At 42.2% G+C, this 12,186-nt stretch overlaps 1 protein-coding gene across 5 annotated transcripts in view; it reads right to left on the bottom strand.

Annotated features, from left to right (window-relative positions):
* wdr19 (WD repeat domain 19) overlaps window positions 1-12,186 on the bottom strand; it is a 165,835-nt gene that overhangs the window by 89,649 nt on the left and 64,000 nt on the right. For all 5 annotated transcript variants that reach the window (XR_005944604.1, XM_041201279.1, XM_041201498.1 and 2 more), the window contains 3 exons: window positions 8,301-8,371; window positions 7,063-7,235; window positions 5,909-6,023 (listed from right to left, as the gene is read on the bottom strand). Coding sequence is in view for 4 of the 5 variants with exons in the window: in XM_041201279.1 (XP_041057213.1) it covers window positions 5,909-6,023; window positions 7,063-7,235; window positions 8,301-8,371 (359 nt within the window). In the remaining variant the exon portion in view is untranslated. The remainder of the gene's footprint in view (window positions 1-5,908; window positions 6,024-7,062; window positions 7,236-8,300; window positions 8,372-12,186) is intronic.

Raw genomic sequence — 12,186 nt, 5'->3', positions numbered from 1 at the left:
CCCTCTGGGGTAGAGAATTCCAAAGATTCGAAATCATCTGAGTAAAAAAAATTCTCATCATCTCGGTTCTATAAGGCTTCCCCCTTGTTTTGAAATTGTGTTCCCTGGTTCTAGACTCCCCTACCAGGGGAAACATCTCACCTGCATCTACCCTGTCTATCCTTTTAAGTATTTTGTAGGTTTCAATGAGATCATCTCTCATTCTTCGAAACTCTAGAGAATACATGCCCAGTTTCCCCAATCTCTCTTCATAAGACAGTCCCACCATCCCAGGAACAAGTCTGGTGAATCTTCATTGCACTCCCTTTATGGAAATAATATCCTCCCTAAGGTAAGAGGAACAAAACTGCACACAGTACTCCAGGTGCAGTCCAACCAAGCTTCTGTACAATTGAAGCAAGACTTCGCTACTCCTGTACTCAAATCCTCTTGCAATAAAGGCTAACATGCCATTAGCCTTCCTACTTGCTTGCTGCACCTGCATATTAGCTTTCAGTTTCTTATTGATGAGGACACCCAGATCCCTTCGTACATCTATACTTTCTAACCTCTTACCGCTTGAGAAACACTCTGCACATTTTTTCCTCCTACCAAAGTGGATAACCTCACATTTTTCTACATTATATTCCATCTGCCATGTTCTTGGCCACTCACTAAGTCTATCCAAGTCTCCTTGAAGCCACTTTGCATCTTCCTTATAACACACATTCCCACCTAGCTTTGTGTCATCCGCGAACCTGGAAATATTACATTTGGTCCCCGCATCCAAATCATCAATATATATTGTGAACAGCTGGGCTCAAGTAATGATCCTTGCGGTACCCCACTAGTCACAGCCTGCCAACATGATAATGACCCGTTTATTTCTACTCTCTTTTTCTGCCTGTTAACCAATCCTTAATCCAGACCAGTATATTACCTCTTACCCCATGTGCTTTAATTTTGCTATCCAGCCCCCTGTGGGGGAATTTATCGAAAGCCTTCTGAAAATCTAAGTACACTACACCCACTGACTCTTCTTTGTCAATTCTGTTAGTAATATCCTCAAAAAAACTCCAAAAGGTTAATCAAACATGATTTTCCATTCATAAATCCATGTTGATTGTGCCCAATCAGGTCATTACTTTCTAAGTGTCCATTTATCACATCCTTTGTAACAGATTCCAGCATTTTCCTACTACTGACATATGGCTAGTTCTGTAGTTCCCTGTTTTCACTCTCCCTCCCTTCTTAAAATAGCGGAGTGACATTTGCTGCCTTCCAATTTGCAGGAACTGTTCCAGAATCTATAGAATTTAGGAAGATGATCACCAATGCATCCATTATCCCGATAGTTACCTCTTTCTAGGATGTAGAATGTCAGGTCCTGCGGACTTAACAACATTAAATTCTCTAATATAACCTTCTTACTAATTTCCTTCAATTCCTCATTCCCCCAAACCCTTGGGATTCTAATTCTGGAAGATTTCTTGTATCTTTCTCAATGAAGACAGGCACAAAGTAATCACTTAGCCTCTCTGGCATTTCTCTATTCCCCATTATAAATTCTCCTGACTCTGCCTGTAAAGGACCCTTATTTGTCTTAGCCAAACATTTCCTTTTTAATGTACCTATAGAAGCTTTTACAGTCCATTTTTATTTTTTTTTGCTAGTTTACATTCATATTCTATTCTCCCTTTCTTTATCAGTCCTCCTTTGCTACATTCTGAAATACTCCCAATCCTCATGTTTACCACTTTTTCTGGCAACTTCATAGGCCTTTTCTTTTGATCTTATACAATCCTTAACTTTTTTTGTTAGCCACGGTTGACTAACTTTTCTTTTTGAGTTTTTGTGCCTTGAAGGAATGTATAATTGCTGTAAATTATGCAATAATTATTTAGAAAATCCATTGCCTGTGTAGCATCATACCTTTTAATATATTTTCCCAATCCACCTCAGCCAATTTGCCCCTCATACCTTCAACATTTCCTTTATTCAGAATCACAGTGCAGAAGAGGCCCTTCGGCCCATCGAGTCTGCACCAACACATGAGAAACACCTGACCTCCTACCTAATCCCATTTACCAGCACTTGGCCCATAGCCTTGAATGTTATGACATCAAGTGCTCATCCAGGTACTTTTTAAAGGATGTAAGGCAACCCGCCTCCACCACCCTGCCAGGCAGTGCATTCCAGACTGTCACCACCCTCTGGGTAAAAAAGTTTTTCCTCACATCCCCCTAAACCTCCTGCCCCTCACCTTAAACTTATGCCCCCTTCTGACTGACCCTTCAACTAAGGGGAACAGCTGCTCCCTATCCACCCTGTTCATGCCCCTCATAATCTTGTACATCTCGATCAGGTCACCCCTCAGTCTTCTCCGCTCCAACGAAAAGAACCCAAGTCTATCCAACCTCTCTTCATAACTTAAACGTTTCATCCCAGGCAACATCCTGGTGAATCTCCTCTGCACCTCCTCCAGTGCAACTACATCCTTCCTATAATGTGGCGACCAGAACTGCACACAGCACTCCAGTACTCCATATTCAAATTTAACACCCTGGCTTCAGATTAAACCACATCACATTTAAACATAATGTAAAATTCCAAAGCTTAAATTTTGCGCTCATCGGGCGCGTGCGATCAGCGGGCCCGGGAGCGGACAGGAAACCATCCCCTGACTCCAATTTCATGCTGGTTGGCCAATTAATGCCCAGTCAGCGAGAAACGCGCCTGGAGAAAGGCTCAGCACTGCCGGTGGGGGTGGGAAGCGGGCGGGCGCCAACGTCACCGTGAGTGCTGGTGAGCACTTCCACTGAGCTCCCTGAAGGCAGACAGATGCCTCAGGGAGCTGCAGACCTCCAAGTAATAAAAGAAAGCACAAAAATTCTGCAAAAAATGTCCATCCAGCAGAATCAAGCACCTGACAGCTTACCTCATAAAAAAAGGTTCTCGACATTTCTTTTTACTTTAAATCCTAACGATTTCATCCCACCCCAGATGACGTTTCATCAAAAATGTAAAGCCTGCCCAGTCAATTGTTCTGTCCGCCAACTGTAAGGTTGGGTGGGCCACAAAAAAATCGTTTACAACAGCTTAATTGCCCGCTTAATTGTCAGTGGGCGCTCTTCCGACTTTTGCATGCACCCACCAAGCGAAACATCGTGCGAGTGCACAATGACGTTGTGCACAATGACGTTGGAACACTCGCCCAACATCATCTCATACAATTTTACATTCAGGTCGGGCAAAAGCCTGCCAGCAGCACGTAAAATTTTGGCCCAACATATTATGGCCACTCATCCCTAAAGGTTCTTTTAAAAGATTATTAACTTTTTCTCATTACATAATACTAGATCTAAAATAGCCTATTCTCTAGTCGGTTCCTCAACACACTATTCCAGAAAACCATCCCTAAGGCATGTCATCCACCACCTTAAACATTCACTCCCTCCACCACCGATTCTCATTGCGATATACTGCCTCCTTGCCCTAACCTTGGTGGAGATCATGGCACTGTGGGGTGGACCTGCCTTCGGGCAGAGATCTCAAAATAAAAACAAGATAAAGATAGAGTAATGTAGGAATTTTAGAAACAGGAATAGGCCATTCAACCCACTCAGGCAGTCTACTAGATCACGGTTGTTCAGCACCTTTACTCAATTCTCCCATCGTTGCTCCACATAGTTTGTTATCCAAGAAAAGTCTATGTACCTCACTCCTGTTAATCCAATTGACTCAACATCCACAGACTTGTGGGGTGAGAGCTACAAATTTCTACTACCCTTTATGTGAAAAAGTGCTTCCTGGTTTCGCTCTTAAATCGCCCAGCCCCAATTTTAAGATTATGGGGTGAATTTTACAGTCCCCTGGGCAGGCCTATTTGAAGGTGCAGGGTTAGGGGGGGGAAGTACATAAAACAAAGGTGGCCAGCCCACTGCCTTCCCACCAACTACTGGCCTGTTGTCCATATGACAGGGGACAGGCAAGGCATCAGGCAGCCCACCTGTCCTTAAGCCTATTGAGGCCCTTAAGTTGCCAATTAATTGCCATTTAAGGACCTCATTCCGCCTCCACTGCAATAATACTTGCAGCTGGGCAAGGCTGCAAGAAGGTGGCCAGCCTGCAACTTTTGACAGTTTGGGCTAAAAGGCAGGAAGGAAGGATGGGTACCTCCTTTGAGTGGGGGGAGAACCCTCCCCTAAGATGGTACTCCACTTTGTGCCCCCCTGGTCTCTAAAATCTTTTTCCCCTACCCCTGCTAGGGTCATGAAAACTTACCTGATCAAAATGCCTGTACCTACCTTAAGACGAGAGATCTTCAGCTCTTCTCACGACTCCTTGTAGTCCCTGCAGTGGCCACTAATTATTTCTGGTGCTGCTGGGGCTTTATGAGCTGCTGGCTAATCAGATTGGCCAACAGCTCTCAAAGGCAGGATTTCTTCTCCCTGATGGTTGGAAATCCTACTCGAACTTGTTAAGGCTGCCCCCAGCATAATATCGCAGCAGGGCAGCCAGATTTGAAGTTGGCGTGGTACCGACCGAATTTTCAACCAGGGCGGCGGTGGGGTGAGGAAAATTCACCCTTATGTATTCCTGTTCTTGATCCCCCTCTCCCCACTATGACATAGTTGCTCTGTATCTACCCTATCAAATCCCTTTACTATTTTAAATGCCTTGATCAATTCACTCAAGATAATATAGGCTATGTTTATGCAACATCTCTTCATAATTTAACCCTCTAAGCACCAGTATCATTCGGGTAAATCTGTGACTTACTACTTCCAATGCCAATGTATCCTTCCTGAGGTTAAATGCCCAAAGCTGAACACAGTACTCATAATGAGGGCTAACCACAGCCCTATCCAATTAAAGCAAAACTTCTTCCTCTTTGTATTCCAGCTCCCTGGAGATAAAAGCCAATATTCCATTAGCCCTTTGATTGATTTTTGAACTGGTTTCCAATGATTTGTGCACTTGCACTCCCAAATATCTTTGCTCTTCTACATTGCTTAGTTTCTCAATATTTAGAAAATTCTGATTAACCCTTTTTGAGTCTAAAGTGGATGACCTCACACCTGCCAACATCAAACTCCACTTGCCCAGATTTTGCTCATTCACTTAGTCTATGTCCCTTTGTAACCACTTGCTCCCATCTGCATTATTTACTCTCATTCCTGACATAGTGTCAAAAGAAAACAGATTGCCAAATAGACAGAGGTTGGAGTTATGTATGATAATGCACAAAGTATTATGAATAAAATTGATGAGCTAAAAATACTAATTGCTATGATCAGTATGAAATAATGCTAAGAGGTGAGAGGTAGGGCAGGACAGAGGCAGTAGCTGAACTTCATGGTTACAAAGTATTTGTGAGAAACGAAGGATAGTCTTTGTTACTCAGTTTCCAAATATCTACAGCGCAAGAGCTGTTTTTTCCTCTCATAGGGTAGCCTTTATTAGTATAGATAGGAGGAGCTACTCCTCAACAGAATATTGCTTTCTTCTTTGAGAAAGTAGTCTTATGTTAATGTGGAAATTGGATGTCAGATATTTTAATTTTCTTCTAAACTTGTCATAAACTCTACTGAGTTGATTTAAGACATTTAAATGGCCGGTCTAGCTTCTTATTTGGATCGGCACCAACTTAAAAAAACGTGGAAAAATTTCACAGAGCAGGGTGATGAGATAAAATTAGGAAAAATTAAAAACTCTTGAATATCTACTTAGGAAGCCTTAGCAACATGGTATACGTTAGAATTGTTCACAATCAAATTTAAAATGCAATTCATATTTGCCATTATAATTTGGGATGTTCTTACTTATATTTAAGTTTCTCTTCATTGCTCTTAAATGCAGTAAAGTAAATCCTTTGAAACATTTCATTAATTGTTGATATGTATATAAAGCATTCATCTGAACCTACGATTTTCTCCAAGAGCATAAAACCAGGCTCGATTATTCATTCCAACAGCCACATGATATGGGCCGACAGCGATAAAGTTAGGTTCTACTTCAACAGAAACTGTAATTTGTGGTTCCTGTAGAGAAATAAATACAGAATGCAGGTTGGTATAAGTTTAATGGACTTGCCATGATCTACATGTTCTCTAATGAAACTATACCTATTTCATACATTCACCAAAGGCAGCATGTAGCAATATTTCCTTTACTTTTGACTCTTAAGTATGACAAATAATTCACAATGAGGAATAACAAATGTCCATTCAATGGTACGTGTTATTTAGTGGAACTCTCTATGTGTACCAAGTGACAAAAAATCTTTGTTCTTTGTATCTAATGCTGTGGGATATTTTTGGCAAAGAACCCAAAGCAGGCAAGATGAATGAGTCACTGTAGATTTTGGTCACAATTAGACTCAGAAACCCATAAATACATCACCTTCCATTGGGTACTGGTTGCTCTCCTAGGAGCTCAGTGATCTTACCAATTCTATAAACTTCAACATTTAAGTGTTAACCATTAACAGTAGTACAAATTTAATTATCTGCAGTTCAACTGATTGTGTAAGTTTACATTTTACTTAGCGATTTATGAGCCAGCTCTGATAAGCATTTTCTCTTTACAGATACTGACATACTTTCTATATATCTCTAACAACTTTGTTTATTTTTGTATTATGAGCATTTTGCTCAGTTCAACTATTTTGCCAAGTCTTTTAAACATGATGGCTCAAACAGATATTTCTGGCTATTGACGGCATAAAGCAGATACTTAATTTAGCCTTTTAAAAATACATCAGACCAGAAGTGCCCACTAATTGGTTTGATATATAACACTGCTTGCAAACATCTATTAAAAAAACTCACTTGAGTCAGTAATGAAATGCCACATAAGATGCAAAACATTTCCTATCCAACTAAATTCTTTTTCCTCCAAATTTTATAGGTGTCTTATTTTGAAATGATAGAATGGGGTCATAGGGAACAAACAGCGCCAACTGTCATAATCTTGATTTTGCAAATGATATAGGTTTGTAAAGAATAAATATTAAGTTCCATAACTAGTCAACCAATTTAAAAACTAAACTTCAAGGTAATATTATAATTGCACACATACTCCCTCGATGTGATTGGTCACTGTGACCTCCAACAGAGAGGTTAGGAAAGCTATGCGAGTTCCACATGTATTTCCGAGAACTGGAAGTTTTGTAAGGAAAACATGCAATGTTCCACGCTGTGTAGATACAGCGAGCAACTGTCCATCATCTGTCCAAGATAGCCGATCCAGACCTGAAAGTTTGAAATTAAAACAATAAGGATACTATACATGAAATTTAAATACAGTGAATAAACACTAATCCAAAACACACGGCTTTAATTGATTTCCCGAATATAAATATAACCATTCAATCTGAAGAAGGGTTATACAGACTCAAAACATTAACTTTGTTTTTCTCTCTCCACAGATGCTGTTAGACCTGCCGAGTTTTTCCAGCATTTTGTTTTTGTTTCAGATTTCCAGCATCCACAGTATTTTGCTTTTACCATTCAATCATTTATTCAATTCAGTACATTTGTCCTACACTCCCAACTTGGGTGTTATCTTTTCTTCTATGCCTTTGGATGGCACCTTAAAATGATTTCCTATTGTTAAGTCAGTGTCTACAAGCTGTCACATCATACCTTATATCACTTCAAAGAGCTCCAAATACTTCAGTTAAACATACCGATAGCTAAAACACTGTTATTCAGACAGACTCGGAGTCTTGACACTCAGCACATTTAAAACATTCCAGTTGCCTCAGAAGTGATGTTTCCTGTTTCAAGTTTTGAAAGTTTTTTTTTTAGCTTAAAGAAATAATTTCCACCTCCTACCCACCTCAACCCTGGTATATAAGCTTGCTGTAAGTCACCAACTTCCACTAGTGGCTGGCAGCAGGTCCATTCTAGGCCACTGCTCCCAGGTCAGCTACAGGCCCATTCCTGGTTGCCATCCTCTTCTACTCAGCTATTTCCATAAATGCTTCCTCCCTCCACTCACTGTCCATTAGCTGCTTTAGTGACACCATCCCTGCCACCCCACCCAGCCCCGATTACCTTGGCCAGTTTCTCATGGTCCAAGTTAGGACAGCTGCCCCAGTCTTGATAAACAACAGCCTGACACAGTCATACTCACAGAAACGTTTCTATGAAAAGTACCTTTATCTGACAGTTATTTTTCTGACATAAAAGAACAAAAATGACTTGTATGTATTTAGCACCTCCACAACCTCAACTCTTCCTAAAGTGTCCTAAAAGTAAGCCAATGCTCACGTTGCTAGGTTTTCCACACACAATTTTTTCCAAAGCAATTACCTTTAGTTTCATCATCCAGGTTTATAATAGCATACATCTCTTTCAGTTCTGACAGATCATGGATCTTAATGCTGGTAAAGAAAATATATTAGGATTACTAGATCAGAAGAGACACTGTACTCAATAAACAGGAATCCTTCGTTAGAATAATTTAGTAAAACAGCAGTTTGAAAACACTTTTAAAGAGCTGTGGTGTGTACTGCTGAATATTTGAAGTAAAATTCAAGCAAATTTTAAGATACCTTATTAATAATAATAATAATAATAAAATAAATCAAGGATAAAGCTGGCAACTACAGACCAGTGAGTTTGGCTTCAGTGGCAGGGAACTTCTGGAAACTATAGTTCGGGACAAAATCAATGGTCACTTAGACAAGTGCAGGATAACTAAGGAACACCAGCATGGATTCATTGAGGGAAAATCATGTTTAATTTAACTTGCTGGAGCTGTTTGAGGAAAAAACATTAAACGTTGAAAAGGGCAACGCTGTTGACATGGTGTATATGGATTTTCAAATGGCATTTAATACAATGCTACATAACAGACTTGTACGCAAAATTCCAGCTCATGGAGTAAAAGGGAAAGTAGGCACTTAGATAAGAAATTGGCTGAGTGACAAAGCACAGCAGTGGTTAATAGGTAACAAAAACAAAAATTGCTCGAAAAACTCAGCAGGTCTGACAGCATCTGTGGAGAGAAAGACAGGGTTAACGTTTTGAGTCCATATGACTCTTCATCAGAACATCGAGTCATACGGACTCAAAACGGCTGTCAGAACTGCAGAAATTTTCCAGCAAAATTTTTGTTTTTGTTTCAGATTTCCAGCATCCCCAGTATTTTGCTTTTATCTTAGTGGCTAATGGGTGTTTTTCAGGTTGGAGGAAGATTCGTAGTGGAGTTCCCCACAGGTCAGTTTTGGGACCCTTGCTCTTCCTGATATATATCAACGACCTAGACTGTGCTGTTCAGGGCACGATTTCAAAATTTGCGCGATATGAAGATCGGAAACGTTGTCAACTGTGACAAAGATAATCTTGAACTTCAAAAAGATATAGACATGTTGGTGGATTGGGCAGACAATGAAGTTGTCTGCAGATCAAGTTCAATGCTGAGGAGTGTGAGCTGATCGTTTTGGTAGGAAGAATATGGAGAGACAGTATAAAATAAAGGGATAAACTTTAAAGGAGGTGCAAGAACAGAGGGACCTCGGTGTAGATGTACATAAGTCATTGAAGCTGGCAGGGCAGGTTGAGAGAGTAGTTAATAAAGCATATAGCATCTTAGGCTTTATTAATCGGGGCACCGAGCACAAGAGTAAGGAGATCATGTTGAACTCGTATAAGACACTAGTTAGGCCTCATCTGGAGTACTGCGTCCAGTTCTGGGTGCCATACTTGAGGAAGGATGTGAAGACATTGGAGAGAGTACAGTTGAGATAAATAAGATTGATTTCAGTGAAGAAGAACTGTAGCTAAGAGGATAGATTGGAAAGGTTGGGACTGTTTTCCTTGGAGAAAAGAAGGCGGAGAGGAGACTTGAGAGAGGTATTCAAGATCCTGAGGGGTATGGACAGCTAAATAGTGAGAAACTGTTCCCACTCAAGAACACAGATTAAAAATAATTGGCAAAGGAGTGAAAGTGATGCGAGGAGAATTTTTTTCACCAGAGGGTGGTTGGCACCTGGAACGAACTTCCCGAGAGGGTGGTGGAGGTAGGTTCGATCGAGGTATACAAAAGGGAATTGGATTGCTATCTGAAAAAAGAATATGTAAGGTTACAGGGATAAGGCAGGGGAGTGGGACTAGGTAGAATGCTCTTTCAGAGAGTCAATGGGCTGAATGGCCTCCTGTACTGTAAGGATTCTGAGAGTCTGATTCTGAAATTATACTCGTGAATCTAGTGCATGCATCTGGTGGTTTCTGAAGTTAAAAAAGAAAGACTGCCAGGTAAAGGCAATTATTTTTTTAAACAGCCACTTTGTCTAGTGAGTTAAATGCAATCATCACAAGATTCCTGCATCAAAGTTCAACACAATATTGCAACCCAAATCAATGCAGGATAACAGGCGTGCATTATAAACCAAGTGCACTAGAAGTATTTCCTCCTTTCCCATTGAACACTTATTCTTACAGTTTTCAACTTTTGAGAAATCCAGATTACTTTTGGAAGAAATTTAGACTGAGGTCTGAGAATAATGCAGTTACTGACTTTAAACAAGTTCAAGAAGCATTGGGGTTACTCCAAGAAAAAGCACAAGATAAAGGGCACCAACTTCTGGTCAAGTACCAGTTAATAATCTTACTTCATTTTGAATTACAAGATCTACTTTTATTCACATATCTACTGTAAAGAGTTGTAAAGCTCAGCATAGTAGTTAATTTTTTCATCAGTCAGGCTCTAAAAGGATGTCCTGCCAGCACCCATGATTGGGTCCACACTGCCATTTTACGCAGGCGGAGTAATTAAGGCCTGCCTGGCATGATTCGCAGCTCCCAAGGGCAGTGGGAGTGAGCAGGCGGCTGCAGGACTGCAATGCCGCCAGGTCCAATGGCCAACCGGCAGCCTGTTTAAAAAAGCTGCTGCAGTCTTTCAAAGGCTGTCAAACATGGGTACTGGAAGGGCTCCTCAGAGCGCTGCTGGTGAGCAAGCCAAGCAGGAGGGTAGGGCAGGGGGCACTATGCTCTTCGTTTATCGGATGATTGCCTTGCTGTCCTCCTTGAGGAGGTGGCAGCATTGCAGGAGTTTCTCGTACCCCAGGACAGGACGAGAAGGCCCCCCCACATGACCAAACGTGCCTGGGAGGAGGTGGCGGAGATAGTGAGCTTCCATGACATGGTGCGACGCACCTGGATCCAGTGCCGCAAGTGCTTGAACGACCTGTGGCGATTGGGAAGGGTGAGTACCATGTTGGCATTAGACACTTAGCCCAGCAGGTAGGCTTCTCCCCACCCCCCCAAGTCTGAGTGTAATGACTGCATTGAATCATTGATGGGATGTGTCCTTCACTGAGTGGGCCAGCAGATATTGCCCATGCCGAGGTCTCCCTGCAAGGGTGGTGAAGAGATGGGTTCTGCACCCACAGCACGTGGTACACTGAGACCTACATTATTGTTTTGGGGGCAACCTGGAGGAGCTGCACCTAGACGCAGTGCTGGAACTCCAGGACATATCAAAGTCAGGGCGATGACATGCTGGGAGGGGAGCTTCAAGGTGGCATGGCACTGATCGATCTGCTGCTCTCTGCGCTCCACGTGTTTGCGCCTCCTTGCTATGGAAGGTTAGAAGGTGTGGTGCCAAATGTGATGTAGGCAGCATTTTGCTGGGGTTGGGGGGCCAGTGGGACAGGCCTAACATCTTTGTGAGAGTGTTCGGCAGCAGCGGGATGAAGAGGCACTGGAGCCCTGCAATGTCCCACTCTGGTTGGGGTGGGTCGCCCGTGAAGATAATCCACATACAATTAACACTAATCAATGCTTTTCTCTCCTTTTCAGGAGAAGAATGCACATAATGCCAGGTGAGGATTGGTGCAGGGCTGGCCCAGGTGGTGACACTTAGCCAGTTTGAGCAGGAGGCCCTAGATCTGGAGAGGCGCCATGCGCCCAGGTTCATCGGTGTCAGTGAGGCTGGGGTGGCACAGGCAGGTATGTTTGCCCAGCAGTGAGGTCACCATTGTTCTCCCAGCAGCCATGGCAGCGCTGAATGTTCAGTGATTGAGGTTTGCAACATGGCTTGACCATTGCTTATGAAAGGATGAGCGCACAATGATCTGGGGGTTGTGGGTGCACATTGACACTGTCTCCATGTTAACTAATCAAATGACCTTGTCCTTTCTTTCAGCATCAATGGAGCAGAGCCAGGAGGAGGAGCAGCGGGGGGCCCCCTCTC

This window comes from Carcharodon carcharias, chromosome 1, assembly GCF_017639515.1.
Source record: "Carcharodon carcharias isolate sCarCar2 chromosome 1, sCarCar2.pri, whole genome shotgun sequence".
NCBI classification, from domain to species: Eukaryota; Metazoa; Chordata; class Chondrichthyes; order Lamniformes; family Lamnidae; genus Carcharodon; species Carcharodon carcharias.
Note: the sequence above shows the minus strand (reverse complement) of the source record. Positions and strands in the feature narration are given on the sequence as shown.